This window comes from Podarcis erhardii, assembly GCF_964252035.2.
Source record: "Podarcis erhardii genome assembly, chromosome: 9".
Classification (NCBI taxonomy): domain Eukaryota; kingdom Metazoa; phylum Chordata; class Lepidosauria; order Squamata; family Lacertidae; genus Podarcis; species Podarcis erhardii.
Window position 1 is genome coordinate 7043347 of NC_138512.1, and position 27987 is coordinate 7071333.

Here is a 27987-nt window from a genome sequence, read left to right on the forward strand (position 1 = left end):
GGTTCGTGAGATCTCTCATTATGATCCTTTTTTTTTTTTTTTTTTGGCTATGTTTGGTAACGCGTCTTTTAGATCCCATGATCTTCCTGGATCTTCTGTCTTTAACTTGGATCCATAGATCCCAATTCTGGATCTGTGTCTAAATCTACACAACTGGAGACAGACAAAAAGACTCGGCTGTGACCATTCAACTCTTCACATGTTGCTCCAGAATTGGAGAGGATTTGCAGGCTTGCCCTCCCAGCACTGTCCTAGCAATAAACATTTCCCACATGGCTTCGCAGAAACTGAGTCCTTGGGATTGCCCAGCAAAGTTGCAGAAAGTTCTAGAAGAAACCATCAGCCCTCTCAACCATTTTCTGCAGCAGAGCTGAAGAGGATGAAAATGGACAGAGCTCTTTCTCCAAAGCTTCTCTTTCCATCAAAGGTAAGAGAGCACCTTTCCTGCTGGGGCTTAGCCTGTCAGGTTTATCCGAGGTGCTCCTGGATCTCAGTCAGCAACCTTCCACTCTTTCTTTCTTTCCCCTCTTGATCAGATAGTTGTCAATGGGGCATCAGGACCGCTGGAGCTCAGCAGCTCAAGAGGCCGAGTGGGAGAATACAGCGGGGAACCCCTTCATCCCAAGCATCCTCAGAGAGCCAAGTCTATGAGTCCACCACAAGTACTCCACACGAAAGGCAGCAGAATGTATGTGCGTCAGGCAAGGTGACATATACTCGGAGTCCTGTACTGATTTCATGCTCTTTATCGCAGCTTGTAAAACAGTGATTGAATTGCCCCCCAAACCTCAGACTTTTATATACATTATTTACACAAGGAGTCCCGTCTGATTGGCTGATTCTGCTTCCCTCCTGGAGCCTGATTGGTCTTTTCCTGCAGGCCAATCAGTTGTTGCATTCTACGATCCTACCAGCCTAATAGGCTGATTAACTTCTTCCTGGAGCCTGATTGGTCTTCTCCTGCAAGCCAATCAGTTGTCGCATTCTATTTTTTTTAAATAAATATTTATTAAAGTTTTTGAATACAAATACACAAATAATAAGCAATCTTACTTCCAACGCAATGTAGTTTCATCAATTCTTTGGACTCCCTCACGTCTCCCGCTCCCATTTTCATCGTAAAAGGTTTTTCCAAGCAAATTATCAACTTGTTTACGGTCTTATATCCACTCATTCAGTTGTCGCATTCTAGGATCCAAGCTTAGTACACAACACAAGGTTCTGCTTTCAAAATCCTTCTTAGGAAAGGAAGCATGAGGTACAAGATGTCATCATGGCCAGCAATTGAAATGGCTTTGAAAGAGGATTAGACACATTCATGGGGGAGAGGGCTATCAGTAGCTTCTAGTTATGATGGCTCTGCTCTGCCTCCTCTGTCAGAGGCATCAATGCTTCTGAACAGTAGTTGCTGGAAATCATAACTTGTGGGCTTCTTAATTTAGGTCCTGCATGCAGGTTCCCATATGATCCTCTGTCTCCACAGTCAGAGGCAGGAAGCTTCTAAATACAGTTCCTGGAAGCTGCAGGAGGGGAGTTTGCTATTGTGCTCAGGTCCTGCTTGTGTGCTTCCTACAGGCATAAAATTGGAGGAGACCCAAAGAGTCATAATACTGTAATAATAAATAATAATAGATGTTATTTATACCCTGCCCTCCCCGGCCAGAGCCGGGATCAGAGCAGCTAACACCAATAAAAATCACAGTAAAAACATAATAGGGGGGAAAGATGGGGGGTGGGTGGAAGAAAAGAAAAAAAAACCAATTTAAAATACAGGTTAAAATGCAGCCTCATTTTAAAGTAGCTGATAAATCAAGACCATAAGGGGAGGGAAAAATAAGGGTCAGACTGAGTCCAAACCAAAGGCCAGGCGGAACAGCTCTGTCTTGCAGGCCCTGCGGAAAGTTGTCAAGTCCAACGCCCTGACATGAAGGGATGACTCTGGCAAGCCACTTGCTGGACTAGATGGGCCTTTGGCCTGATCCAGCAGAGCTCTCCTTATGTTCTTCCTTGTTCTTGCCAGAGATATACCAGATGCTGCAGAACACAATAGCTCAACCGTCAGAAGAAGGCATTATTTCTGTCGCCTCCCAAACTGGAATACAAGGGAGGATAGTCCCACACAGCCACTATCTAGAAGGAGACAGAGCTGCTCAGAGTTGGACCTGCGAGCATCTTTAACAGAAGAGCTGCCAAGGAACATTGAGGCGGGAGGAACCTGCTCCGTGAGGAACCTTGAGCTGGAACTCAACATGATGCACTTTGAGCTGCTTTCCCTGAAGCAGAAGGTAATGTGGGGTGTTGTGCACAGTTTTGGATGCTGTGCCTCAGAAACGAGAGAGATTCAGAAAAGGGCAACCAACGCGGGTAGAGCAACTCCTCTCTGGGGAAAATTTGGGCTTTTCAGTTTCGGGGAAAAGCCTAATGTGTAGGATCATGTGAGGTTTGGAGAAAGAGGCTAGAGAGACATTTTTGGAGGCCATCTGTAATGGATGCCTTAGTTGAGATTTCTTCTTTGCAGGGGGTTGGACTAGATGACCCTTGGGGTCCCTTCCAACTCTACAATTCGATGTTTCTATGGCCCTTTGAATGTTGGGATATTCAGAACAGGTAGAAGAGAATACTTCTCCACGCAGCACGTAGTTAAACTATGGAATTTGCTCCCAGGAAACGTAGTGATGGCCACTAACTGAGGTGGCTTTCCGTGAGGATTAGACAAGTTCATGAGGTTAAGGCTCTCTCTCTTTTTTTTTTTATAAGATATTTATTAAAGTTTTCAAAACTAATACATTGTAAAACATAAAGAAAGAAAAAAAAAGTACAAAAATGCAAAAATAAAAGCAATTTAAAAACACATAGAATTTCCATTTACTTATTTTCTTTTGACTTATTTTCCAGACCTCCTCATACCTCCCTTTCTTATATTCCAATTCAAATTGTTTGTTCAGCAAATCCTCACCACTAATTCTTTTAATTATTTCAGAACCTTATTTTCCATATCTCTTAAGCATTACAGCTGGAAACCACTTAATTTCTGTCCAACATCATATTAACATTCATTAATTTTACAATATTTCTGCAAATAGTCTTTAAACTTCTTCCAGTCTTCTTCCGCCGCCTCTTTTCCCTGGTCTCAGATTCTGCCGGTCATTTCTGCCAGTCCCATATAGTCGATCATCTTCATCTGCCATTCTTCCAGAGTGGGTAGATCTTGTGTCTTCCAATATTTTGTGATAAGTATTCTTGCTGCTGTTGTCGCATACATAAAAAAAGTTCTATCCTTCTTTGACACCAATTGGCCGACCATGCCCAGGAGAAAGGCCTCTGGTTTCTTAAGGAAGGTATATTTAAATACCTTTTTCAGTTCATTATAAATCATTTCCCAGAAAGCCTCAATCCTTGGGCATGTCCACCAAAGGTGAAAGAATGTACCTTCAGTTTCTTTACACTTCCAACATTTATTATCGGGCAAATGATAAATTTTTGCAAGCTTGACTGGGGTCATGTACCACCTGTACATCATTTTCATAATATTCTCTCTTAGGGCATTACATGCCGTGAATTTAACCCCAGTGGACCACAACTGCAAGCATGAGGTTAAGGCTCTCAGTGGCCAGTCATGATAATTCCAGAGTGCCTCCAGGATCAGAGCAGCGTGCCTCTTGAATAGTTGCTGGAAGCCACAGGCGGGAAGAGTGCTGCTCTTGCACTCAAATCCCCCTTGTGGGCTTCCCACTGGCATCTGTTTGGCCCCTGTGAGAAGAGGATGCTGAACTAGATGGGCCACTGACCTGGTCCAGAAGGGCGCTCTACCTCTCTTTCAAATCAGAACCAGTGAAGACAGTGAAGGTCCTGTGTGAATTTCTGGAGGCAGTTGGAGGATGGATGGAGGCTAACAGGAGGTTGAATGGAGGTTGAATCCTGACAAGACAGAAGTACTGTTTTGGGGGGACAGGGGGCGGGCTGGTGTGGAGGACTCCCTGGTCCTGAATGAGGTAACTGTGCCCCTGAAGGACCAGGTGCACAGCCTGGGAGTCATTCTGGACTCACAGCTGTCCATGGAGGCGCAGGTCAATTCTGTGTCCAGGGCAGCTGTTTACCAGCTCCACCTGGTACGCAGGATGAGACCCTATCCGCCCGTGGACTGTCTCACCAGAGTAGTGCATGCTCTGGTTATCTCCTGCTTGGACTACTGCAATGCGCTCTACGTGGGGCTACCTTTGAAGGTGACCCGGAAACTACAACTAATCCAGAATGTGGCAGCTAGACTGGTGACCGGGAGCGACTGCTGAGACCATATAACACCGGTCTTGAAATACCTACATTGGCTACCAGTACGTTTCCGAGCACCATTCAAAGTGTTGGTGCTGACCTTTAAAGCCCTAAATGGTCTCGGTCCAGTATATCTGAAGGAGCATCTCCACCTCCATCGTTCTGCCCGGACACTGGGGTCCAGCGCCGAGGGCCTCCTGGCGGTTCCCTCACTGCGAGAAGCCAAGTTACAGGGAACCAGGCAGAGGGCCTTCTCGGTAGTGGCACCCGCCCTATGGAATGCCCTCCCACCAGATGTCAAAGAGAAAAACAACTACCAAACTTTTAGAAGACATCTGAAGGCAGCCCTGTTTAGGGAAGCTTTTAATGTTTGATGCATTACTGTATTGTAATATATGGTTGGAAGCCACCCAGAGTGGCTGGGGAAGCCCAGCCAGATCGGTGGGGTATAAATAAATTATTATTATTATTATTATTATTATTATTATTATTATTATCATTATTATTATTATTATTATTAGAAATCTATGACCTGTAGAATCTGGTTTGCTGCCAGAACACCACTTTCAAGTGTCTGGAACAGTTTGCGCTCTGGTCCTTGTTGGGCTAAATGCCTTCTCACCTGGGACCACAGTCTGGGACCTCCTTCGTTTCATGCAAATGGGTCTTAATGCACAGTTTGTCTCTGAAATCTTCTCTGATCCCTTGCCTTTTCCACAGCAGATGGAGAGCTCTTTCGCTCATATAGAAAAGGAAAAGCAGTGGTTGGAAATGACTTGCTCAGAAGACAGGAAGCACAAAGGAGACCTGGATGTTAAGTGAGTAGGGTCTTCCCGGGGCGTAACCTCAAGAAAACTGGTGCACAACAAACTTGATGAAGCTAAGCAGTCTGGAGGGGAGTCCCACACATGTGTTCCATGGAAGAAAAGCAGGATATAAATACATTTGAGTTGGAAAAAAACAAAAATGAGGAAATATAAAATTGTAGATTAGTCTGAATTATTATAGAATCATAGAATTGTAGAACTGGAGGGAACCCCAAGGGTCATCTAAGTCCAACCCTCTGCATTGCAGGAATCTCAGCTAAAGAACCTCTGACAGATGGCCATCTATCCTCTGTTTAAAAGCCTCCGACGAAGGAGAGCTTTCCAAGGGCTCCATTCTACACTTGAACAGCTCTCGGCACCAGAAAGTTCTTCCTAATGTTTATTGTTTATTGTTTTTTTTAAAATAATTTTTATTAATTTTCACAAACAAAAACACACAAAAAAAAATACACAAACAACACATGACTTCCCCATACCTCCCCTTCACTGCACCCTTGTTTCCAATTTTTTAGCAATCCTTCATTCCATTTTTATATTTAACTTCCCTCAGGTTTTCTTAACTTAAACATTTACAGCTGTAATTCTCTGTTTCTTATCCCTTGACATTTTATCAGTCTGAAATTTTACAACAGTTCTTAAGATATATTTTGAATTTTTCCCAGTCCTCTTCCACTGTCTCTCTCCTCTGATCACGGATTCTGCCGGTCATCTCTGCCAGTCCCATAAATTCAGTCACCTTCGTCTGCCATTCTTCCAGAGTAGGTAATTCTTGCATCTTCCAATACTTTGCCAAAAGGATTCTTGCTGCTGTAGTTGCATACATAAAAAATGTCCTATCTTTCTTTGGTACCAATTGGCCGACCATGCCCAAGAGAAAAGCCTCCGGTTTCTTTGCAAATGTCCACTTAAGGATTTTCTTAATTTCATTATAGATCATTTCCCAGTAGGCCTTAATCTTTGGGCAGGTCCACCAAAGGTGGTAGAAGGTTCCTTCACATTCGTTACATTTCCAGCATTTATTATTGGGCAAATGGTATATCTTTGCAAGCTTGACTGGGGTCATGTACCACCTATAGATCATTTTCATTATGTTTTCTTTCAAGGCACTACATGCTGTAAATTTAAGGCCTGTGGTCCATAACTGTTCCCAGTCAGCGAACATAATATCATGACCTAAGTCTTGTGCCCATTTGATCATAGCTGATTTAACCGTTTCATCCTGTGTATTCCATTTCAGCAACAAGTTATACATTTTAGACAGATTCTTAGTATTGGTCTCTAACAATTCTGTTTCCAATTTTGACCTCTCCTTCTGAAATCCTAGTTTCCTGTCCTGCTTAAAAGTCTCATTTATCTGATAATAATGTAACCAGTCTCGAACCTTGGATTTTAGTTTCTCAAAGCTCTGTAATTTAACCTTTTCACCATCATATTCTATAATTTCACAATATTTTGGCCAATTAGAGTCCATGTTAAGTTTTTTCACCGCTCTAGCTTCCATTGGTGACAACCATCTGGGTGTTTTACTTTCCAACAAATCCTTATATCGATTCCAAACATTATACAAAGCTTTCCTGACAATATGATTTTTAAAGCCTTTATAAACCTTTGCCTTGTCATACCATAAATATGCATGCCAGCCAAAATTATTATCATACCCTTCCAGGTCTAGAATGTCTGTATCCTCAAGAAGTAGCCATTGCTTCAACCAGCAGAAAGCTGCTGCTTCATAGTAAAGTCTTAAGTCCGGCAGAGCAAAACCCCCCCTATCTTTTGCATCAGTCAAAATCTTAAATTTTATTCTGGGCTTTTTGCCCTGCCAGACAAATTTGGATATATCTTTCTGCCACTTCTTGAAACAGTCCATCCTATCCAGAATTTGTAATGTCTGGTTTCTCTTCAGATCGTATAAATCTTTCGCCTTTTCCTAATGTTTATTGTTAATGGCTGATTCCCTTCCAGGAAAGAAGGCTCGCATGACCAGTTGAGGCTGGTCCATTAGAGCGAGTGGGGCCCTTGCTGCTCCACTAAGCTTGGTCCTCAGCAAGCCCCTGTCTCCCTACTTACTATTATTATTGCATTCATTCACATCCTGTCTTTTTTTCTGACAGGGACTCAAAGCGGCTTATAGAGAAAACAGAAACAGCTAAAAGCATAGGAAAAAAGAAATTGTTAAAAAACAATTAAATATTAACATATCTAAGATCTATTAAAACGTACAGTGGTACCTTGGGTTACAGACGCTTCAGGTTACAGACTCCGCTAACCCAGAAATAGTACTTCAGGTTAAGAACTTTGCTTCAGGATGAGAACAGAAATCACGCGGTGGCGGCGGCTTGGCAGCAGTGGGATGCCCCATTAGCTAAAGTGATACCTCAGGTTAAGAACAGTTTCAGTTTAAGAACGGACCTCCAGAACGAATAAAGTTCTTAATCCAAGGTACCACTGTACAGATAATTACACTAAAAACATCACAACACCAGCCCTTTCTTTAAAAACAGTCAGTTCCCAAAGGCCCTGTTGGAATATAACAGTCTTTGTCTGCCAGCAGAAGCTGGGCGTAGAGTAGGGAGGGCCGGGGTGGGGTGGGGGGACGTAGTCGCATAGTTTTGAGGGGGCTTGAGTCAGGCACTTCCACGCAGGATTCCCTGCCCTGCTTGCCGTCAGGGGTCTCTGGGCTCCCCCCTCAATGGATGGGCAGGCAGGCAGGCAGCGCAACCCTGTGAACCCTCTGTGCCCAGCGCCTGCCCAGTACTTCGTGCCTGTCTCTGTTTTCATCGGAGAAATGTTGGAGGGAATGATTTCTGCAGAGCATGTAAATGGTATGTTCTGGGTATTGTTACTCTTTTGATGCGTAAGCAAACTTAGGAAACAGGAATGAACTATTCTTAGCATGGTGGGCAGGAGCCTAATATCTGTCTGGATGTGCCTTCCTTTTAGGCTCTTCAGTTTGGAAACAGAGCTGGTAAAAGCCAGATCTTCTCTAGGCAAAAGGAACCATGGATCACTCTCATCCCCGGGCTCCAATCACAACGCCACTGTGGTAAGCATGGCTTCCTAAAATTCACCTCAGCCGGGGTGTGTGGGTATGTCTGGACTTAGCATAGGATCAGACATAGATAGGTTATCATGTTTAAAATTGCAAGAATTCACAAAAGGTGGTGTATGGACACAGAATTTAGTGTCCTAGGAATCACAGCCTTCAGTTAAAAAACAAAGTTTCTAGTCTTCATGAAAGCACCAATATATTTGAAAACATCTGAGTGATACCTCTTGAAATCTAAGAAGACCGATTCCCAGTTGTTGGAAGGGGGGCGACTTTGATGCCTGCATAACTTCTTACCCCCTCCGCACAACAATCAAAACCAGAGTGAATGATGAAAATAAGAAAGATTACTGAATTCAGATCACAGAATTCATCCCTGTTAGGATATAGTTCCGTTGTACCTTAAAAGGGAACAGGCATGACTGTTGTGTGTCACATGCCTGTTTACATTCCAGCAGTCTGCTGGGAACTTCCGTTTTGTATATTGCTTTTGCTCTGCTGTTTGCTGGACAAGAAGGGAAGCAGACATGCTTTTTCCTTTGTTCCTGAACTGAATAAATGCTGTAAATATACTTACACATGGCTCTGTCTGCCACTTCTGTTGCGAGAAGATTTATTCACTCTGCTGATAAAGTGTGCCAAGTCTCTAAATGTATCTGAGGCTCGTGTCGCTGTTCCAAGGGAGACTGGTGATCGCCCGGCTGCTGGCTGCTGGCTGGAGCCAGCTGGGGGCCTGCCTGATGCCCCCGTCTCCCTGGCAGTCTTATCCCAACAATCCCTACTCCCATGCAGAGTTTGGGTTGCTTGGCAGCATAATTTTCATTTTCCTTAGCACAAAATCCATGCAGCCCTGCTCATCAAGGCCAGAAGCCCCACTGCCACAAATATAATGTCCTTATCGATGATGGGTTAAGGTGTTAGGGGTTAATGTGTGATGCTCTATTGTGTTGTTCCAGTTGTTGTGTTTGTGTATATTCAGCTGGAAGCCCTGACTGGGCAACCCAGTCAGATGGTCAGGATACAACTCATCATCATCATCATCATCGGTTTAAAATGTATTTAAAAACCACAGAAGTCATTCAAATGCACTCTTGATTTCCAGGAAGAACGGGTCAGCCTTCAAAGCAGCCTGTTGGCTCACGAAAGCCACATCAAGGCCCTAGAAGAAAAACAGGAGGAGATGGTGCAGAAACTGGAAACTGCAAAAGAGGTTTGCCAAGCAGACTGCAAGTTCCCTCTAGGGCTGCGGAATAGCTAAGATATAGAGTTGCAGAGGGACCTACACTGTACATTTCAAGCACATAACTTCCCCCAAACACTCCTGGGTCCTATATTCTATTATGGGGGCTGGGAATTTGCAGTTCTGTGAGGTGGGGAACTATAGTTCTCAGGGGCCAGAAACCACAGTTCCCAGGATATAAAGCCACATGCTTTATACACTTGCTAAATGTGCTTTAAATATATGGTGTGAATGTGACCTATGCTTGGGGAAGGGCATGTTGCCTCCTTAGTCCCCTGCAAAAGTACTTTCCCCTACTTCTGCAAACATTGGGGTTCCCCCAAGTATGCACTCTTCACTCTGACGAAATATGACATTTTGAGGGGAAAATGTGCTGGTTTACCTGACAGGAGAAGGATCGGCTGGAGGAGAAAGTGAGGGAGCTTAGCCTGAAGTTGGAATCTGCCCTTTCTGTCTGGGAGAGACTCCTTCAGGTAACAATAATAATAATAATAATAAATTTTTATTTATACCCTGCCCTTCCTGGTTCAAAACCGGGCTCAGGGCGGCTAACAACAAATTTAAAACACTTAATTGTAAAAGCAGCATAAAATACAGTTTAAAAACATGGATAACAATAAAATTCAAAATTCAAAAGGTATGGGGTCTGGGCAGGGCCGTAGCTAGGGGGTGTTGAGGTGGGCTTTGGCACCTCCTTCTTATTACAGTCATAGAGGAGGGTCATCTAGTCTAACCCCCTGAAATGCAGGAATCTCATATAAAGCATTCAGGACAGATGACCATCCAACCTCTGCTTAAAAACTTCCAATGAAGGAAAGTCCGCAACCTGCCAAGAGAGTCCATTCCACTGATGTTTAGTCAGAATCTCCTATCTTGTAACTTGAATCCATTGGTTTGAGTCCTACCCTCCGGAGCAGGAGAAAACAAACTTGCTCCCTCTTCCATGGGACAGCCCTGGAGATATTATGGGCTGTCCCATGAATCTGCTGGATGAAATAGCAGAAGAACGTTGCCTCAGGAGAGTGAGGAAGATTCTAGGGGGTGATTCACACCCTGGCCAGCAATTTCTTGATCTCCTGCCCTCAGGCAGAAGATATAGAAGCATGATTAGTCGCACCAACAGGGTAAAGAACAGCTTCTATCCGTGGGCTGTTAGGCTGCTGAATGAAAAGATAACAACAGGGCAACTGACTTTCGGGTTTGGTGGGTGTGCGTCAGTAAACGGGGGGAATTAAGACTAAGAGAGCTGAGTGGGGGTGCTCGTGTAATCTCACTGTATACAAGTTGTACAAGTGACAATAAAGTATTTCAATTTCAACATCATTTTGAAGAGGGCTCTCCTATCTCCTCTCAGTCTCCTCTTTGCCAGGCTAAACATACCCAACCCCCTCAACTGCTCCTTCTAAGTCTTGGTTTCCAGACCCTTGGTAATAATAATAATAATAATAATAATAATAATAATAATAATAATTTTTATTAATTTATTATTTATAATAATTTATTATTTATACCCCGCCCATCTGGCTGGGCTTCCCCAGCCACTCTGGGCGGCTTCCCAAAAAATATTAAAATACTGTAATACATCAAACTTGTCAATATCCTTCTCAAACTGAGGTGCCCAAAACTAGACACAAGCCTCCAGGTGGATTCTGACCGAGGCAGAGCAGAGCAGCATCGTGGCTTCGTTCTCATGTTCCTAGTGCCCTTGGTTTGCTGCCATCTGATGGGGCAGCATAGCTACCTGTGCTGCTCTGAGTACTGCAGTCATGTGTTGAACATTAGCGTTTTGATCCTGCCAGCCGCTTTGCTTTCATTTTGATGAAGAAGAGTGAGCCATAAACGACCATAGCGACTGTCTTGCAGGAGAAGGTGGCTTTCCACCAGGAGGTCCAACATCTCACCTTGGAGCTGGAGCGTGCACAGAAACAGCAAGAAGGCTCCAACGACCAAGTCTCAGCCCTCCATTCGGAGCTCGTCTGTGCCAAGACCCAAGTCAACCACCAGGACAAGGAGAAGGCTCTCATGGAGGAGGAGCTGGAGTCCACCAGGCAGGTGAGTTCCCCCATTCTGGCCCATTTCTCCAGCTGTGGGTGGGATCCATGAAACTCCTACATCACCCTGAGTTCCTTGGAGAAAAAGGTGGGATAGAAATGCAATACATTATATTAAATTGCTTCACCCACTTCTGTCTCTGGCCCACGCACTGTTGCAATGCAGCCCCTCCCCTGAAAAGGAATGTGGGCCTCACACGGAAAAATGTTCTCCATCCCTGAAAGATTACTATTATTAACTACAATTTATCACCTGCCCTTTGTCCTAAAGTCCCAGGACAGGTTATAAGAGTTAAAACACAGCAGTAATATTAATGCACAATATCGCACAACTTCAAAAAACAATATCAAAAAATATACATATGAATCAGCTCTGTATAGGTACACTCAGTGGAGACGCAGGAGATGGCCTTCTCAGCGGCTGCTCTCAAGCAACTTTGGAACTCCCTGCCAAGGGAAGCCAGACTGGCTGCCTCCTTGCTGCCAGCAAGTGAAGACTTCCTTGTTCCAAAAAGGTCTTTGGGGAATGACTGTTTTTAAGGAAAGGGCAGGTGCCGTGTTGTTTTTATTGTAATGATCTGTATGTTTTAATAGGTATCACACACAAACACTCACACACAATTTTAATTCTAATTAGTGTTTAATTGTTTTTTAATGATTGTGTTTTTCTGTTTTTAGCTATTTCTATTTTATCTGGCATCTTAAGTCCCTGTCTGGGAAAAAGCTAGGCTATATATTATATTATATTACCATTTTATATTCTAATAATATTTTCATAGGTGGACAGTTGTGGTTAGGTAGGGATCTGGCCCTGTGCCCAACTGTTCATTAGATCAGCAGTTCTACCCAGAAGGTCTTGAGTTTACCAAGTGGCCGTGTGCATTCACCTGGAAGGGTCTCCAGGCTAAGTGAATAGAGCAAAGGCCTTGCAATCTCCCTTGCAGGCGTGCAAAACGCTCTCTTCCGAAGCAGCCGAGAGCCGCCAGAGGCTGGAAGCCTCTCTGGAGAAGCTCCATCGCTCCGAAGCAGAGAAGAAGATCCTTGAGAGCCGCATCCAGGCGCTGGAGAATGAGCAGAGCCAGATGCTGAAAGAGGCAGAAGGAGCCTCTCCGAGTCAAGAGGACAGGAGGAAGCTGGAGGAAGAGGTGAAGGCTCTCCAGGAAACCTGTGCGAATCTCAGGTACTTGGCAGGAAACACTGGGAGATAGCCTTTTTCCTGAGCTGCTGCTTTTCTTCAATTAACCACTCCAGTCACAATGTTTAATATGGCTTTTATTTGGTCAAAGCAACAGCAGCTGTTGCGAACCCTCCAGGAGTAGAGTCCAAAGGACTGTTAGACTTCCAGAGAGACATTCCCTCCCCTTAGCTTTGCATGTGCACAGGAATTAAGTCACGTTCCAGAGGAAAAGTGTGCCTATATTATCAGAGATGGATGCCTGAATTAACAAGAAGAATTTGGTGTCTACTTTCCATCAGTTTGGCTCAAGGCTGAGTTTTCCCTGCACAAATGTCCTTGATACATCCTTAATACAGTCTGTGGAAGCATATTCTCTTAGCTGTAGTTCCCCTATCAGTATATATAGCAGAGCTTTCCAAACTTTTCCTGTTGGGGGCACACTTTTTAGACATGCATCATTTCGTGACGCAGTAATTCAGTTTTATTAGCAAACTGAAGGTTAAACTATCCCCTTTCCAGCTCTGGGAGGAGTTTGGGGAGCAGTCATGCCACACACTTGCACACTGCAGTCAACACAATGACATATCGTGACACACAGTTTGGAAAGCTCTGGTATACAGCAATTTGTTGACCTGCTACAGTAGTAAATATTAGGAGATGGCAGAGATCCTGCAGCCTGATACTCTGCTTTTTGGGGAGTGTGTTGTTGTTTTTTGTACATTCCTCTGTCACAAGAGGGCAAAGTCTTGTTCTCTGCTGCCCAGAGGCAGGGATGGGGCAGAAACTGAGTTCAATGTAGGTTAGACTGAGAGAATGATTCAAGGTCATGAAGTGAGCTGAACAGCCAAGTGGAGGTTTGTTGCTTCTATTTGGCTATTAGTTGTTTATTTATTAAAGTGTTATACACAGCAAAATTGTGAAAATAAAACCTCAAAGCAGTTTACAAAGAGAATAAAATGATAAAATTACCTGATAAAAACAACTCTTAAAATCATTCAAAAGATATACCCAGCAATTGACTAAAAACTGATTGAAACTCATCAACTTTCTAAACATCTGCCTAAGCAACAATATTTTTAGCAGGTACTGGAAAGAGTACAGTGATATCAATAGGCAGGGAGTTCCAAAGATAGTGTTCTTACAATTGTAGAATGGGTATTACGCAGTAGGTGTAAAAACGCCAGTTCCAGCAACTGAAGCAGTCAGATGGGGGGGGGGCGCTATATTTGGGGATATGGGGAAATGAGCTCTCAAGTTGTTCTGGATTTATATACTAATCGTAACACCTTGAACTTGGTCTGGTAGTAAATTGGCAGGCAGTGCAGATTTCTGAGCACAGGGGCAATATGCTGACCAGACCTCCCCTCTGTCAGCCATAACCCTTCAGCATCCTGCACCGACTGCAGCTTCTGGACCAAGAGCAAAGGAAGTCCCACATGGGGCTTGAAGTAACCCCTGTCACCATGAGGTCAGAAAGCGAGCGAGCGCTTGCCTTGTCCCCTCTGGTTCTTGCAGGGAATCCTGGAGGCTCGTACAGAGAGAGAAGGACCTGCTGCAGGCTCGTACCCTGGAGCTAGAAGCAGCTCTGCAAGCCAAGAAGGAGGAGGTGGGCAGCCGGCTGGACAGCCAGGAGCACATCCCCCAGGACGGGAGAGGTCGGCAGGGGCAGAGGACGGCAGCCGCGAAGACCAGGGAGGAGGAGCTGCAGAACATGAGTGCCCCAGGCCTCTCTGCCAAGGTGTGGGGCCGCTGGGGAGACAACACCCCGCTAAGGCTGTTGCCTTTTTCTTCCCTTTTGCTACTGCAGGGGTGGGGAACTCCAGGGCAGTGGCGGAACTTGGGGGTCAGCAGTGCCCTGTGCAACTCCAAAATTTGGCACCCTCCCATCTCTTGTGCTCCATGCAAAATCACGGTTGTGGTGCCCCTGAGGCTTGGCACCCAGTGCAATAGAACGTGTAGTGCTCTCCTGAATCTGTGCAGGGTGACTTCTGGGGGGCTTGCCATCTAGCCACCAGGACCCTCTGCAAGCCAGGCCTCTCCCTGGCCCTACTTCACAGCCTCTTGGAGGAGGGAGGTCCAGCTTTTCATACCAAGTGGGCCTCAAGAAGGCTTCGACACGTAACCCGCAGGCTCTTTCTCTGCCAGAGACATCATACCTCTTTCCCAAAGCCCAGCACCTCCTTACCAGGCTTTGGGAAGGTAGCATTGGGGCTGGGGGAGGCGTCAAATGTTGCCAAGGGCCACCCCAAAAGGCCTCAAGGCCTGCATGCTGCCCTCAGGCCGTGTATTGGACAGCCCTGTCCTGAAGAGTTTTTGTCTGGCTGGAAATATGTCCTGGAGCTCTGACCCTGTCTTGTGCTTGAGTGTGCCAGCTGGAATAATTTGCATCTGTTGCTCCACCCACTTTTGCTTCAGGCCCCTCCCACCACTGTCATGTGGTCCCCGGAAGGTTGCCCTGATCGGAAGGCAGCCTTCTGGCCCTAAAGGCTTCCCTGTTCCTTTGCGAGTGCCTTTAGCCATAGCCTCTTTTGTTGAAATCTGAACGGGTGAAGCTTTTCTGTTCTCTCTGGCCACAGCCAGCCCATGCCTTGCAGCAGACAGCTTCCCCCACAGAGCCCTTGGAGCTGTCATTTTCCCACCACAGCGCTATAGTTTCCAGCACCCTAAACAAATACCGTTCCCAGGATTCTTTGAGGAGCCGTGTGCTTTCCGTGTATGGCATGGATTTGACCAAGGAAAAGCTTCCTTTGCTTTTAAGTCATAGAACTGCAGAAATCCTTTAGGCCAGCCTGCAGGAAACTGTTAAGGGGGCAAGGAGCGCCATGTTTTGCTAGGAGTTGTCAGTAGCCCTCTCCTCCATTAATTTCTCCAGTCCTCCTTTACAGGCTGGCGGCCACCACTGCCTCATGTGGCAGGGAGTTCCATAGTTTAACTGTGTGCCATGTGAAGAAATGCTGCCTCCCTAATCCATCTTGAATCTTTTCCAACATTCAGCTTCATTGGATGCTCATGAGTTCCAGTATTATGAGAGAGGGAGTGAAACTGTCCTCTGTCCACTCTCTCCATGCTATGTAATAATAATAATAATAATAATAATAATAATAATAATAATAATAATAATTTGTACCCCGCCCATCTGGCTGGGTTTCCCCAGCCACTCTGGGCGGCTTCCAACAAATACATTAAAATGTCACACATTAAAAACTTCCCTGAACAGGGCTGCCTTCAGATGTCTTCTGAATGTCAGGTAGTTGTTTATCTTTTTGACATCTGATGGGAGGGCGTTCCACAGGGCTGGCACCACTACAGATAAGGCCCTGTGCCTGGTTCCCTGTAGCTTTGCTTCTCACAGTGAGGGAACTGCCAGAAGGCCCTCAGCGCTGGACTTCAGTGTCCGGGCTGAACGATGGGCGTGGAGACGCTTCTTCAGGTAAAAAGGACCGAGGCCATTTAGGGCTTTTAAGGTTCAGCACCAACACTTTGAATTGTGCTCGGAAATGTACTGGGAGCCAATGTAGGTATTTCAAGACCAGTGTTATGTGCTCTCGGCGGCCGCTCCCAGTCACTAGTCTAGCTGCCGCATTCTGGATTAGTTGTAGTTTCCGGGTCACCTTCAAAGGTAGCCCCACGTAGAGCGCATTGCAGTAGTCCCTAGGAACCTCTGCCATGTGGCATCTTCCTCGCCTTCAGGAAGGCGTCTCTCGCAGTCCCACCAGGAGATACCTGCGGGGACAGAAACTGGGACCTTCTGCTTGCAAGGCAGACTTCCTGCCGCTGAGCTGTGTCTCTTCCCTCACCTTTAGCCTCCCTGCTAAGCCTGTGTGGGGCCCCCCAACTTGTCCTTGAGGGCGTTGGGAAGGCAGATGCAGGGCAGGCTTGGGAGGGTTGCTGTGGCTGGCACAGCCCCCAGCTGGGTTGCCGAAAATCACCGAAGCTTCACCTCCCACTTCCAGAAGCCAAGATCTGTGAAAGAGACGGGAACCAGAACAGGGCCCTGCCATCCTCCGGTCTCTCTGCCCACACAGGTCCGTTTCCTCCCCCAGGAACAGAGTCAGGACTCGGAAGCAAAAGTCACCAGGAGCCCCCAGGGAGAGCAGGAGAGCCTGAGGCGGCAACATCAGCTGGTGACCGAGCAGGTAGGCATTACCTCTGTCATCGCCCCTCCTCACCTTTGCCTCTTCCTCCCTGACTCACCATGTTCTTCACAGCTCTTTGGAGAGCCAAGGAGGAGGGAAATGTCATCCTGGGAGCGTTCACAAGGTGTGTGTTTCTGTGTGTACTGATGCTCAAGAGCCTCTTTTGACTCATCGGCCCACCACTTCCTGCTCTGAAGTATGAGCATGAGTCCACTTGGTGCTATATTCATTGTTTTGTTTCGTCATTTAGTCGTGTCCGACTCTTCGTGACCCCCTGGACCAGAGCACGCCAGGCACTCCTGTCTTCCACTGCCTCCCACAGTTGGGTCAAACTCATGCTGGTAGCTTCGAGAACACTGTCCAACCATCTCGTCCTCCATTGTCCCCTTCTCCTTGTGCCCTCCATCTTTCCCAACATCAGGGTCTTTTCCAGGGAGTCTTCTCTTCTCATGAGGTGGCCAAAGTACTGGAGCCTCAGCTTCAGGATCTGTCCTTCCAGTGAGCACTCAGGGCTGATTTCCTTCAGAATGGAGAGGTTTGATCTTCTTGCAGTCCATGGGACTCTCAAGAGTCTCCTCCAGCACCACAATTCAAAAGCATAAATTCTTCGGCGATCAGCCTTCTTTATGGTCCAGCTCTCACTTCCATACATCATATATTCATAGGGTTGTAGAATTCTAGAGTTGCAAGGGACCCCCAAGAGTCATCTAGCCCAACCCTCAGCTAAATATATGGTTTTGAACGACACTTGCTTTCATTTTGGAACCCAGAGCAGCCTTTGCCTGCCTGACATCCTCTAACTGATGGGCATCGTAGTTCAAAGTGTGTTGAAGGCACCAGGTTGGGAAAGCTTGCTAGAAAGCTGCCCTGATATCGAATCACACTTTTGGTTCATCTGGCCCAGGATTGGCCACGCTGAGCGACAGCGGCTCTCTTGACTTTGAGGCGGGAGGAGGCGCTTCCTAGCCCCATGTGGGGATGCCAAGGATCAAACCCAGGACCTCCTGCATGCTCTGCAACCTCTGGTCTCCACCTGGAGCAGGGCTGTTATCTATTTAGAGCAGTGAAGTCGGGTCATCGTCCCCTGTCCCCCCGTGCATTTCACAGCTCTTCCTCAACCCCCTGCTTCAATTCATTTATGTTTATGTACACTATGCAACACATTGTTGGACTGATAAAAGAAACCCAGGACTGGAAACACAGTGAGTGCACGGGAAACCAGAATGGGAACACAAGGCCAGCATCCCTGGCCCCGTGGTAGGTACTGTGGAGCACTCTTCCGACAAATTCAGCAGGCACCCTCCCTTTTGACTTCCAGGCATCTCTTGAAGCCTTCCTTCTGCTGGCAAGCCTGTGTCTGTGTTTAAAATGTCCCTGAGTAGCCAGACATTCCAATTATTGTGTTGCACTGCTTTTAATGGGTGTGTGGGTGTGTTTATACGGTATTGCTGCCATTTTATGAGAAGGTGCTTGTATAAGCAATCAAAGAAACCAACAGACTTGGGGAAGGGCCATAGCTCAGTGGCAGATGGTCTGCCTTGCTAGTAGAAGGTGCGGAACTCATTTCCCCCTGCTACCTCCAGGCAGGGTTGAGAGAGATTCCTTGCCTGAAACCCTGGAGAACCACTGTGTTTAACAACAACAACAACAACAACAACAACAATTTATTTATACCCTGTCCATTTGGCTGGGTTTCCCCAGCCACTCTGGGCGACTTCCAACAAATGATTAAAAATACATTAAAATACTGAGCTAGATGGACCCGTGGTCTGACTCAAGCAACTTCCAGTGTTGCTCAACCAAGCACAGCAGGGCAAGCAAGGCACAGGAACAGATTTAAAAGGGGCATCAGGCCTCAAAATTACCCAGCTTGCAGCACAGCACCATAAAGGTTAGGCATCCAACTGTCAAGGTGGTGTGAAATTCTGCCCTCCGCTGCATTGGATTAAGTGCATGCAGCAAAATGAATGTTTGAGCTGGCATGGGGCCGAGTGACGTGACATTGCACAGGCGCCAGGAATGCCTCTGGCAGGTTAAACGCCCCCTCAGAGGAAACTTTGTTCCTGCACCAACAGAAGAAATTCCCTCCGTGTGACTGACTTGGGGGCTCCTCCAGAAATACAGATTATGTAGCACCAATCCTGATTTGTTTGCAAAAGGGTACAAGGCAGCTAGACTACTACTACTACTATTTTTTTTATTTATACCCCGCCCTTCCCGGTTCAAAAACCGGGCTCAGGGTGGCTAACAACAAATTTAAAGTACTTTAAAACACTTAATTATAAAAGCAGCATTCATTCGGATTTCTTTGTGTGGCAGTTACATGAAAATGAGCCTGTGTCCTGAGCTGCTTGTGGAACACATTCCTGTTCATAATCCGTCCACCCCACACTTTTCAATGTGTTTCCACTGTCACTTTCCAAACCACAAAGAAGTCTGTGTTGTTGCTGCTGTTTTTTCTTCTTCACAAAGTGGATTTGTTGTACTGGGGGCAGCAGAACACTTTTAATCAGCTTTAAAATTGCATACATAAAGTTGATTCATTTATTATGTTTATATTCATCTTTCTTCCAAGGAGCTCAGGGTGGTGTATGTGGCTGTCCCCACCTCCTCATTTAAGCCCCACTGCAGCCCTGTGAGGCTGGTTAGGCTGAGAGAGGGTGGCTGGCTCAAGGTCACACCCAGTGAGCCTCATGGCTGAGACAGGATTTGAACCCTGGCCCTAGCCTGACACACCACTATGCCACATGGGCTCTCAGTTTTAGCATGAACTTAATTCGCTTCTGCAAAACACCGACAGCCCAGAAGCACACAAAATATGTAATCCAAATTAGCAGTGTTACTGTTTAGGGGGCTCTCCTGTCTTTGGGTGGGTGGGAGTATTCTGCAACATGTTATTGATGGTGCATCAGAAGTGGGTTTATACCGCACCGCCCACACAGCATTCTGCTTTATTTGTTGCTCTGTGATGCCTCCCCAGCTGTTGCCAGGAAACTTGGAATATACGTACCATGGCACAGCTCAAATATTGCATGTAACCCAGATTACCAAATTTTTCATAGCTGCTTTTGGGAATCCCTGCTGGCTAAGCTCAACCTTGCATCTGTTTTCTGCCCGTCTGACAGCTGAAGGAGCTTTTCAGGCAGCAGCAGGCAGGATACAAGAAGCATCCCGGAGGACTGAAGGAAGAAAGTTTAGTGGCGCCTCTGAAGTCGCAAAGGATGCTGGTAAGAAGTCTCCCCTCCCTCCCTGCCTGATGGGTTTCTTGTGGAGTAACACTGCACTTGGGAGTGACAAGAGTCCCAAAATCCGCCACATTTGTCAGAGGAAGGGTGGGGAGAAAGAAAGAGATGAGGCTGGGGTGTCCTCCAAGACATTACATAAGAACCTAAGGAGAGGCCTGCTGGAAGATAGGAAGATTCAGAACAGAGAAAAGAAAGTCCATCTTCACACAGTGCAGAGTTAAACTGTGGAACTCGCTTCTGCGGGAGGCAGGAATGCCTTTAGAAAAGGTTTGGACAAATTCATGGAGGAGGAGAAGGCTCCTGGTTCCTGGTCATGGTTCCTGGCCAGGATGTCTCTACTCTGCCTTCACAATCAGAGGGAGCAATGCTTCTGAATGCCAGTTGCTGGAAACTGCAGGAGCAGAGAGGACTGAGGGAACGGCTGAGGGAGCTGGGCATGTTTAGCCTGGAGAAGAGGAGGTTAAGGGGTGATATGATAGCCATGTTCAAATATATAAAAGGATGTCACATGGAGGAGGGAGAAAGGTTGTTTTCTGCTGCTCCAGAGAAGCGGACACGGAGCAATGGTTCCAAACTACAAGAAAGAAGATTCCACCTAAACATTAGGAAGAACTTCCTGACAGTAAGAGCTGTTCGACAGTGGAATTTGCTGCCAAGGAGTGTGGTGGAGTCTCCTTCTTTGGAGGTCTTTAAGCAGAGGCTTGACAACCATATGTCAGGAGTGCTCTGATGGTGTTTCCTGCTTGGCAGGGGGTTGGACTTGATGGCCCTTGTGGTCTCTTCCAACTCTATGATTCTATGATTCTATGACTGCTCTTGTGCTTGTGTGCTCACCACTGGGGGATCTGGTTGGCCACCATGAGAACAAGATGCTGGATTGAATGAGCCCTTGGATTTTGGATTTTATATCCTGCTTTATCACTACCCGAAGGAGTCTCAAAGCGGCTAACATTCTCCTTTCCCTTCCTCCCCCACAACAAACACTCTGTGAGGTGAGTGGAGCTGAGAGACTTCAAAGAAGTGTGACTGGCCCAAGGTCACCCAGCAGCTGCATGTGGAGGAGCGGGGAAGCGAACCCGGTTCACCAGATTACGAGTCCACCGCTCTTAACCACTACACCACACTGGCTCACAATCCAGCAGGCCGCTTCTGATGTTCCCATCCGAGCTGTAACACAACGAGCATCAGAAAAGGAATTGGCTTTCTCTGCTTCAACAACGTGCCCAAACCCTTCAAACCCTTTTCTTTTGAGGGGAAGGTGTTAGAATTCCTGCTCCATGATTGCAGTCGTGGGATTTTTGTCTATCACATGACGGTGTATGTTTTGACTCCACAGAGTGGGAAGTGACGGAGACAGGATGTTTGTGTTACTGTGTTCCGTGAAGCGGGACTATTGTCCTTTGTTCTTTCCTCTTTGCTGTCTGATGCTAGAAAGAGAGGGAGCCATGTTGCAGTGCTCCATGTGTGTTTATATGTAAATAAAGTAGATTAGCCAAAATGCTGTGTTGCGCATGAGCTGCGAAGATTCTGCGGATCCCTAAGTGTGCCAGCGTCAGTTGGCATTAGTCGCTGTGATGTTTGGGCTGAAGAAAGCTTTTGAAGCTCCCGAACGAAAGACCAGGAGGGAGAGAACATGCCAGTCGGGCATGTGTCTCTGCCAGGGTCCTACTCGAGTGTAGGCTGAACTCCTGACAGAAATGACTTGCCCCAGCACTGTATGGGGGGGGGGCACTTATTCTTTAAGGGCAATGGAAGCATCATTACATCACACCCTCTGCCCCACTATTTTTAGAGCAGTGGAGAAGATACAGAAGGACCCTTCATCCAAAAGTGTGGACTATTGGCAAAACCAATTGGTGTTTCGCAACCTTCTGACTAGTTGCAGGACCTTAGCCAGACCTAGCAGAGTAAACGCAGACTCCACAGAAGCAATTGGCAACTTGGCTGCAGACAGGATAGATGAAGCAGGAGCCAGGAACTTGTAGTTAGGTGTTTATTATATACAGTGGACTATTTACAGGAACAGAACACGGATCTTTTGCTAGCTCTCTCTGACACGACTCACAACTTCTACACTGATACACAGAACTCTGAACCTCTGAACTAACACATTCTAGTTAGTAGGCCATTACATAATTATCACTCCTTTGAGAGAGCTTGACCAATCAGGGAGCTGTCTCCATGTCTCTGTTATCACCAGGCAGACTTACTCCTTCAGATTGCCTTCTGGCTGTCTGCCAAACCTTAATTGACTCTGTGTGAGTAGCTGCACGTACACAGTTTCCCAACATGGACAACCTAAGCCTCGCGGACAGCTTGTAACCCTTGGATGCCCTCTGTGCGCCCAACCCACCAAACCTTCATGATCCTGCCACCATCACAATGGGAAACAGAGTAGCTGGCTGGAAGGGGGAACCCAACCCCAGAGCACAGAGCCTAGTGTGTGGTTCCTACACCTCTCCGGGTGCATGATGTCTGTGATCGGGTTTCAGGGCATGGTGCCCTCTGGAATTTCAAGGAGTTCTATAGCCTCTTCTTTGTGCTTCCTGCAGACTGTCGCCAAACCCATCAGGCTTCGTGAGGAAGGTCAGGCAGAACTTCAGGGTGTTCCCAGCACCAGTGGAGAAGCCCAGAGTCTACAGCAGCAGCTGAGAGAGAAAACAGAAATAGTAAGGAAGACTGCTGATGGGGGTGGCAGGAAAATGCCAGGGGTTCCTCCTGCTCACCCAGGGGCAGACCAGCCTGCCTCGCCGCCTGAGGCAAAACAGGAAGGCGTTGCCCTGGGTGCACACCTTGTGCTGTGCACTGCCTGCCCCCCACTGCTGCCTGCACTAAAGCCTTGGTTCCCAGGGTCCCGAGGCTGTGGCCTCCAGTTTCTGTTGAGATCTCTCAAGGCCTCTGTGTGATCCCACAGGGCTCTCAAGAGATTTCCCCTTGCCTCTGCTCACCGCAGAGCAGCTGCCTCAGTCCGCCTGGTGGATGGGCCGGCCCTGCTCCTGCCACCCATTCAGAGAGGCCACTTGGCAAGTCCACCTTCCCGATCTGATGAAGCCGGCGTTTGGAAGGTTCAGGTCAAATAATAATAATAATAATAATAATAATAATAATAATAATAATAATTTTTATTTATACCCCGCCCTCCCCAGCCAAGGCCGGGCTCAGAGCGGCTTACAAGCAATAATAAAAACAAGTTGAATGACTACAACTTAAAAACAAAATTAAAATACAACATTAAAATATTGAAAAATATTAAAATGTAGCCTCATTGCAGGAGGAGAAGGAAAAGAAAAAAGAAAGAGGGGGAGGGAATCAAATTGGCTCCAAGCCAAAGGCCAGGCGGAATAACTCTGTCTTACAGGCCCTGCGGAAAGAAATCAGATCCTGCAGGGCCCTGGTTTCATGAGACAGAGCGTTCCACCAGGCCGGGGCCAGTGTTGAGAAGGCCCTGGCTGTGGTTGAGGCTAATCTGACTTCCTTAGGGCCTGGGACCACTAGGGTGTTGCTATTTATGGACCTTGAGGCTCTCTGTGGGGCATACCAGGAGAGGCGGTCCCGTAGGTACGAGGGTCCTAGGCCGAGAAGGGCTTTAAAGGTCAAAAGCAGCACCTTAAATCTGACCCTGTAAAAGAAAAGTTCCCCAGGAATTCTTTGGTGGATGCCATGACTGCTAAACATGATGTATGGTGCAGATGTGGCACCCCCCCCCCCTTATAGTTCATTTCTCCCTTCCAGATCACCTCCATGGCCTCTGAGATCCAAGCTCTGAAGCAGAAGAATGAAGCCTTAATGAAAGGTAGGAAGGATGATAAGGATGATGATGATGATGATGATGATGATAGGCACCTGGTTGTCCACTGTGAGAAGAGGATGCTGCTGGACTCGGTAGGCCTTTGGCCTGCTGTAAGGTGTTAGAGCACCTGCTTGGCATGCAGAAGGTGCCAGGCTCAGTCCCTGGCACCACCAGGTAGGACTGGGAAAGATTCCCTGGGTAGTGTAGACAAAACCCACTTTGATAGAATCCTCTTTTCTCCTTCCACATTATTTAAGAAGAAGTATTAATCACTTTTTTGCCACAGCAACTCAAAGTGACTTACAGTATGCTAAGCAAAAAACACATACAGTGGTACCTCGGGTTACATACGCTTCAGGTTACATATGCTTCAGGTTACAGACTCCGCTAACCCAGAAATAGTACCTCGGGTTAAGAACTTTGCTTCAGGATGAGAACAGAAATCTCACAGCAACGGTGTGGCCGCAGCAGGAGGCCCCATTAGCTAAAGTGGTGCTTCAGGTTAAGAACAGTTTTGGGTTAAGAACAGAGCTCCGGAACAAATTAAGTACTTAACCCGAGGTACCACTGTACATCCATTGAAAGGAGCACATATATTTTTGAAACACCTACATTAAAACACACATGCAAGAAGGCCATAGATAGATAAAAGCTAAAGGCCTGACCAAAAAGGAATGTTTTCTGAAGATGTATAAGGAAGGGTCAAGATGAGCCTCCCTGGGGAGAGTTCCCCATTCTTGGGAGGCCAACTCAGAAAAGGCCCTGTTCTTGTTTTGCTGCCCATGAAGGGTGGCTCATGCAGAGAAAAAGGCTTCAGATGACAATTGCAGGACCCAGGTCGGTTCCTGTGGAGGGAGGTGGTCCTTGAGGTATTGTGGTCCTGAGCTGCCTAAGGCTCTGTGGGTGAAACCAGCTCTCTGACCTGAGCCCAGAGAATAATCGACAGGGGCATCAGGCAGAATTAGTGCAATGCGCTCAGTCCTTCTGCTCCCAGTCAATGATCTGGCTGCTGAATTTTGGCACCAGCTGTAGCTCCTGAACTGTTTTCAAAAAGAGGTATGTACAGCGCATAGCAGTAATCTAATCTGCAGTGGCATAGATAATTTATTATATTTGAGACTGCAAGGATTGTTCTTGTGTTACTGGTTCTTATGTTTCTGCTTGTTTGCTATAAGCAAGGGTCACCAACCCTTTTTGGACCAGTGGGCATTCTTAGGCGCCGGGTTCTGCCCAACTTTGGGGGGGCCCAGTGCATGTGCTTGGCGTCACACAGCGGGAGGAGGCAGTGAGGCCAGATGGGGCCCATCGCAGCCAAAGGGAGGCCCAACAGTGTCTGTTGCAGCCATGAGAAGGCCCAGTGATGCCCACAGGAAGGCCTGTGGTAGCCATTTTGTGTTGCACCATGCTCTCACAGTAGCAATTTTGTGACGGGCACCCATGGCAGTTTCTCAACAAGGGACACCATCTAGGGTGGGCCCGGCCCCCTCCTTGAATTTTTTTGGGGGCCCTTGGCCCACCCTAGATGGTGCCCCTTGTTGAGAAACTGCCATGGGTGCCCATCACAAAATGGCTACTGTGAGGGCATGGTGCAACACAAAATGGCTACCACATCTGAAAGAGCGGAAGAAGAGAGGCAGGGCGGGAGTGGCAGGGGCAATGGAAACGAGAACAGAGGAAGAAGAGGAAACAGTCCCACATCTGTTGCGGATCTTTGAGGGGAGCTTTACTGAGGACTTTCCCAAGCACCTTCGGACATACTGCAGGGAGTGGGGCTGTGTTGGAGACCCCTGGCATAAGCTTTAATGGAGGGAGGGAGAGAGAGTTTATGCTGAGATAAATTTATTAGTCTTTAAGGGGCCACCGAACACCATGGTTGCATTTTCTTGCAAGGACTTCTTAGATAGCTTAACTTTGGAGCAGCTGAGGTTGAACCGTTGGTAGTTTTCTACCGATGCTTAAATGTTATCGAAGAACTTAAAAACCTAAGAAGAACTTAGCTGCTGGATCAGACCAAAGGGGACCCACCTGGACCAACATATTGTTCTCACTGTGGCCAACCAGATGTGCCTTACAGTTTTATATAGGGATTTTTTTAAAAAAAAAACCAACTGCTGCCCTGGAATCCCTTGGAGCTGAAGGTGGGGGAGATAATATTTCTTTACTAAATCTCTGCTCCTGTTTCTCCACTCCCCAAATAGCCAAACTGAGGTTCCAGCAACAGATCCAAGAGATCGGCAGACTTTCGAAGCAAGGACCAGAAAGGAGCAGGGCTGAGTGTTTGGTTCCCCAGCTCTCCGCTAACCAGGACCAGGATGTGCAAAGCGCTCATGGGTGCACCAGCCCTGTGCCTTCGCCACAAAGGAACGAACTCACATCCTCCATTTGCGGCAGAGAGAACTGGCCTGTGGCTGCACAGGACGCTCAGCTCCACTCTGGTGCTGAAGAAGAGCAAAGCCGTGTCTCTTCTGACACAAGTGTCACACATTTGTCAGCCACAAGCTCTGCTGCCCATGGAAATCTCCTCTCTGCATGGCCTCTCCCCTCACCCCTGGGGTCCTCCGGTCCCACTGTGCCTTCTGTAATGCTGTCGTTGCCCCACACGACTTCCCACCAAGAAGGCCAGGGCCACCTGGAGGGCGAAGGGACCTTGCTCAGCCCCCGGAGCTCAGCTCTTTTGTCCCCAAGGCCATTTGGGTCCCCAAGACCATGGTCCCCCTTTAAATTCAGAGGTAGCCCTGAACCTTCAGAGGACTGAACTGAAAGAGAGCTGGAGAAACTCTGCCATATTTGAACATTAGGAAATTCAATGGGAAGATCACTTAGATCAGGGGGTAGGCAACCTAAGGCCTGTGGGCCGGATGAGGCCCCATCACCTTCTCAATCTGGCCCCCAGCAGTGTCTTTTTACATGACTAGAATGTGTCCTTTTATTTAAAACGCATCTCTGGGTTATTTGTGGGGTCTGCCTGGTGTTTTTACATGAGTAGAGTGTGTGCTTTTATTTAATATAGAATAGAAATAGAAATACTTTATTGTCACTGTACCACTTGTTTACAGTGAGATTAAACGAGCCCCTCCACAATCTCTCAGTCCTTGTTACACACTGTGTGTTGTCGTACGACCACCAGCCCCGAACATCAGCTGCAATGTTCCTGTTTTCCATTCAGCAGCCTCACGGACCATGGGTAGAAACTGTTCTTTAACCTGTTGGTGCGGCTTATAAGGCTTCTATATCTCCAGCCCGAGGGCAGTAGATTAAAAAGGTGCTGGCCAGGGTGTGAGTCATCCCTGAGAATGTTTCTCGCTCTTCTGAGGCAACGGTCTCCTGCGATGACATCTAGCCGACTCAGGGGACAGCCCATGATATCGTGTGATGTCTTCACCACCCTCTGTAAGGACTTTGTGTCTATGGCTGTCAAACCAGCGTACCACATTGTAATACAGTATGAGAGAAATGTATTCCAGTGCATCTCTGGGTTATTCGTGGGGCATAGGGATTCTTTCATTTTTTTTCCAAAATATAGTCCAGCCCACCACATGGTCTGAGGGACGGTGGACCGGCCCATGGCTGAAAACGGTTGCTGACCCCTGACTTAGATCATCTGGGGAGAGTCTCCTTGCAGTATTATGCCTTGCAGGGTGTCACAGGGCAGTGACTCCCAAAATGGGCTTTTCTGCTATTTTCCTTCCACCATGAAGCATCACCCATCTTGCTGAGACACCCCTTCTTCTTCCCTCAGGCTCTCCTGGAGCATAAGGCCAGTTTTTATCTGTAGAAATTCCCTGAATTCTTGTTTCTGCATGCTTTCATACTACATTTTTACTTGTTTTGTGTGGTATTTTTGTAGGACTCGTCTTATTTTTATGGTTAAATTGTTTTTCCTATTGTGTTATAATCTTGCAACCTGCCCCGGAATCATCCCAAATTGTAGGCCTCCAAAGGTCATTTTATGCAGAGGGGAGAAGTTTGAACCCTCCCAATCTGCCCGTTCCACTTGGCTTTGCTGGAGAGCAAATTTTTGCACTGCAAAATTTGAGGAAGTGCAGATTTAAAAGGCTGCATTTCAGTTTGCCCCTCGTTTCACAAAGCGTAATTGGTCAGGTTCGCCTCTAAGTTATATAACCTTTAGGAGACATCTGAAGGCAGCCTTGTACAGGGAAGCTTTTTGAAGTTTCATGTTTTACTATGTTTATATATATATATGCT

The 27987-nt window shown here is 46.9% G+C and overlaps 1 protein-coding gene and 1 long non-coding RNA gene across 7 annotated transcripts; one reads left to right on the forward strand and one right to left on the reverse strand.

Annotated features, from left to right (window-relative positions):
• The first annotated feature begins 23 nt into the window (after positions 1–23).
• Positions 24–27976, forward strand: LOC309349867 (uncharacterized protein). 6 transcript variants are annotated; one of them, XM_081876217.1, is made up of 15 exons: positions 24–427; positions 537–688; positions 2021–2285; positions 4990–5087; positions 8037–8139; positions 9245–9352; positions 9772–9855; positions 11246–11434; positions 12378–12613; positions 14126–14348; positions 16654–16746; positions 19872–19973; positions 22544–22660; positions 23724–23784; positions 25980–27976. In XM_081876217.1, exons 1-15 carry the CDS (start codon positions 200–202, stop codon positions 26534–26536), a joined length of 2616 nt encoding a protein of 871 aa, XP_081732343.1. In that variant the 5' UTR covers positions 24–199; the 3' UTR covers positions 26537–27976. The 6 variants fall into 6 exon arrangements, with proteins under 6 accessions (XP_081732343.1, XP_081732344.1, XP_081732347.1 ...); XM_081876218.1 differs by having other exon boundaries at positions 4993–5087; XM_081876221.1 differs by lacking the exon at positions 22544–22660.
• On the reverse strand, positions 21971–25060 carry LOC309350039. The gene is made up of 2 exons (XR_014160278.1): positions 24967–25060; positions 21971–22639 (listed from the first exon to the last, which is right to left on the reverse strand). It is a non-coding gene; the product is annotated as an uncharacterized lncRNA (long non-coding RNA).
• Positions 27977–27987: the final 11 nt, after the last annotated feature.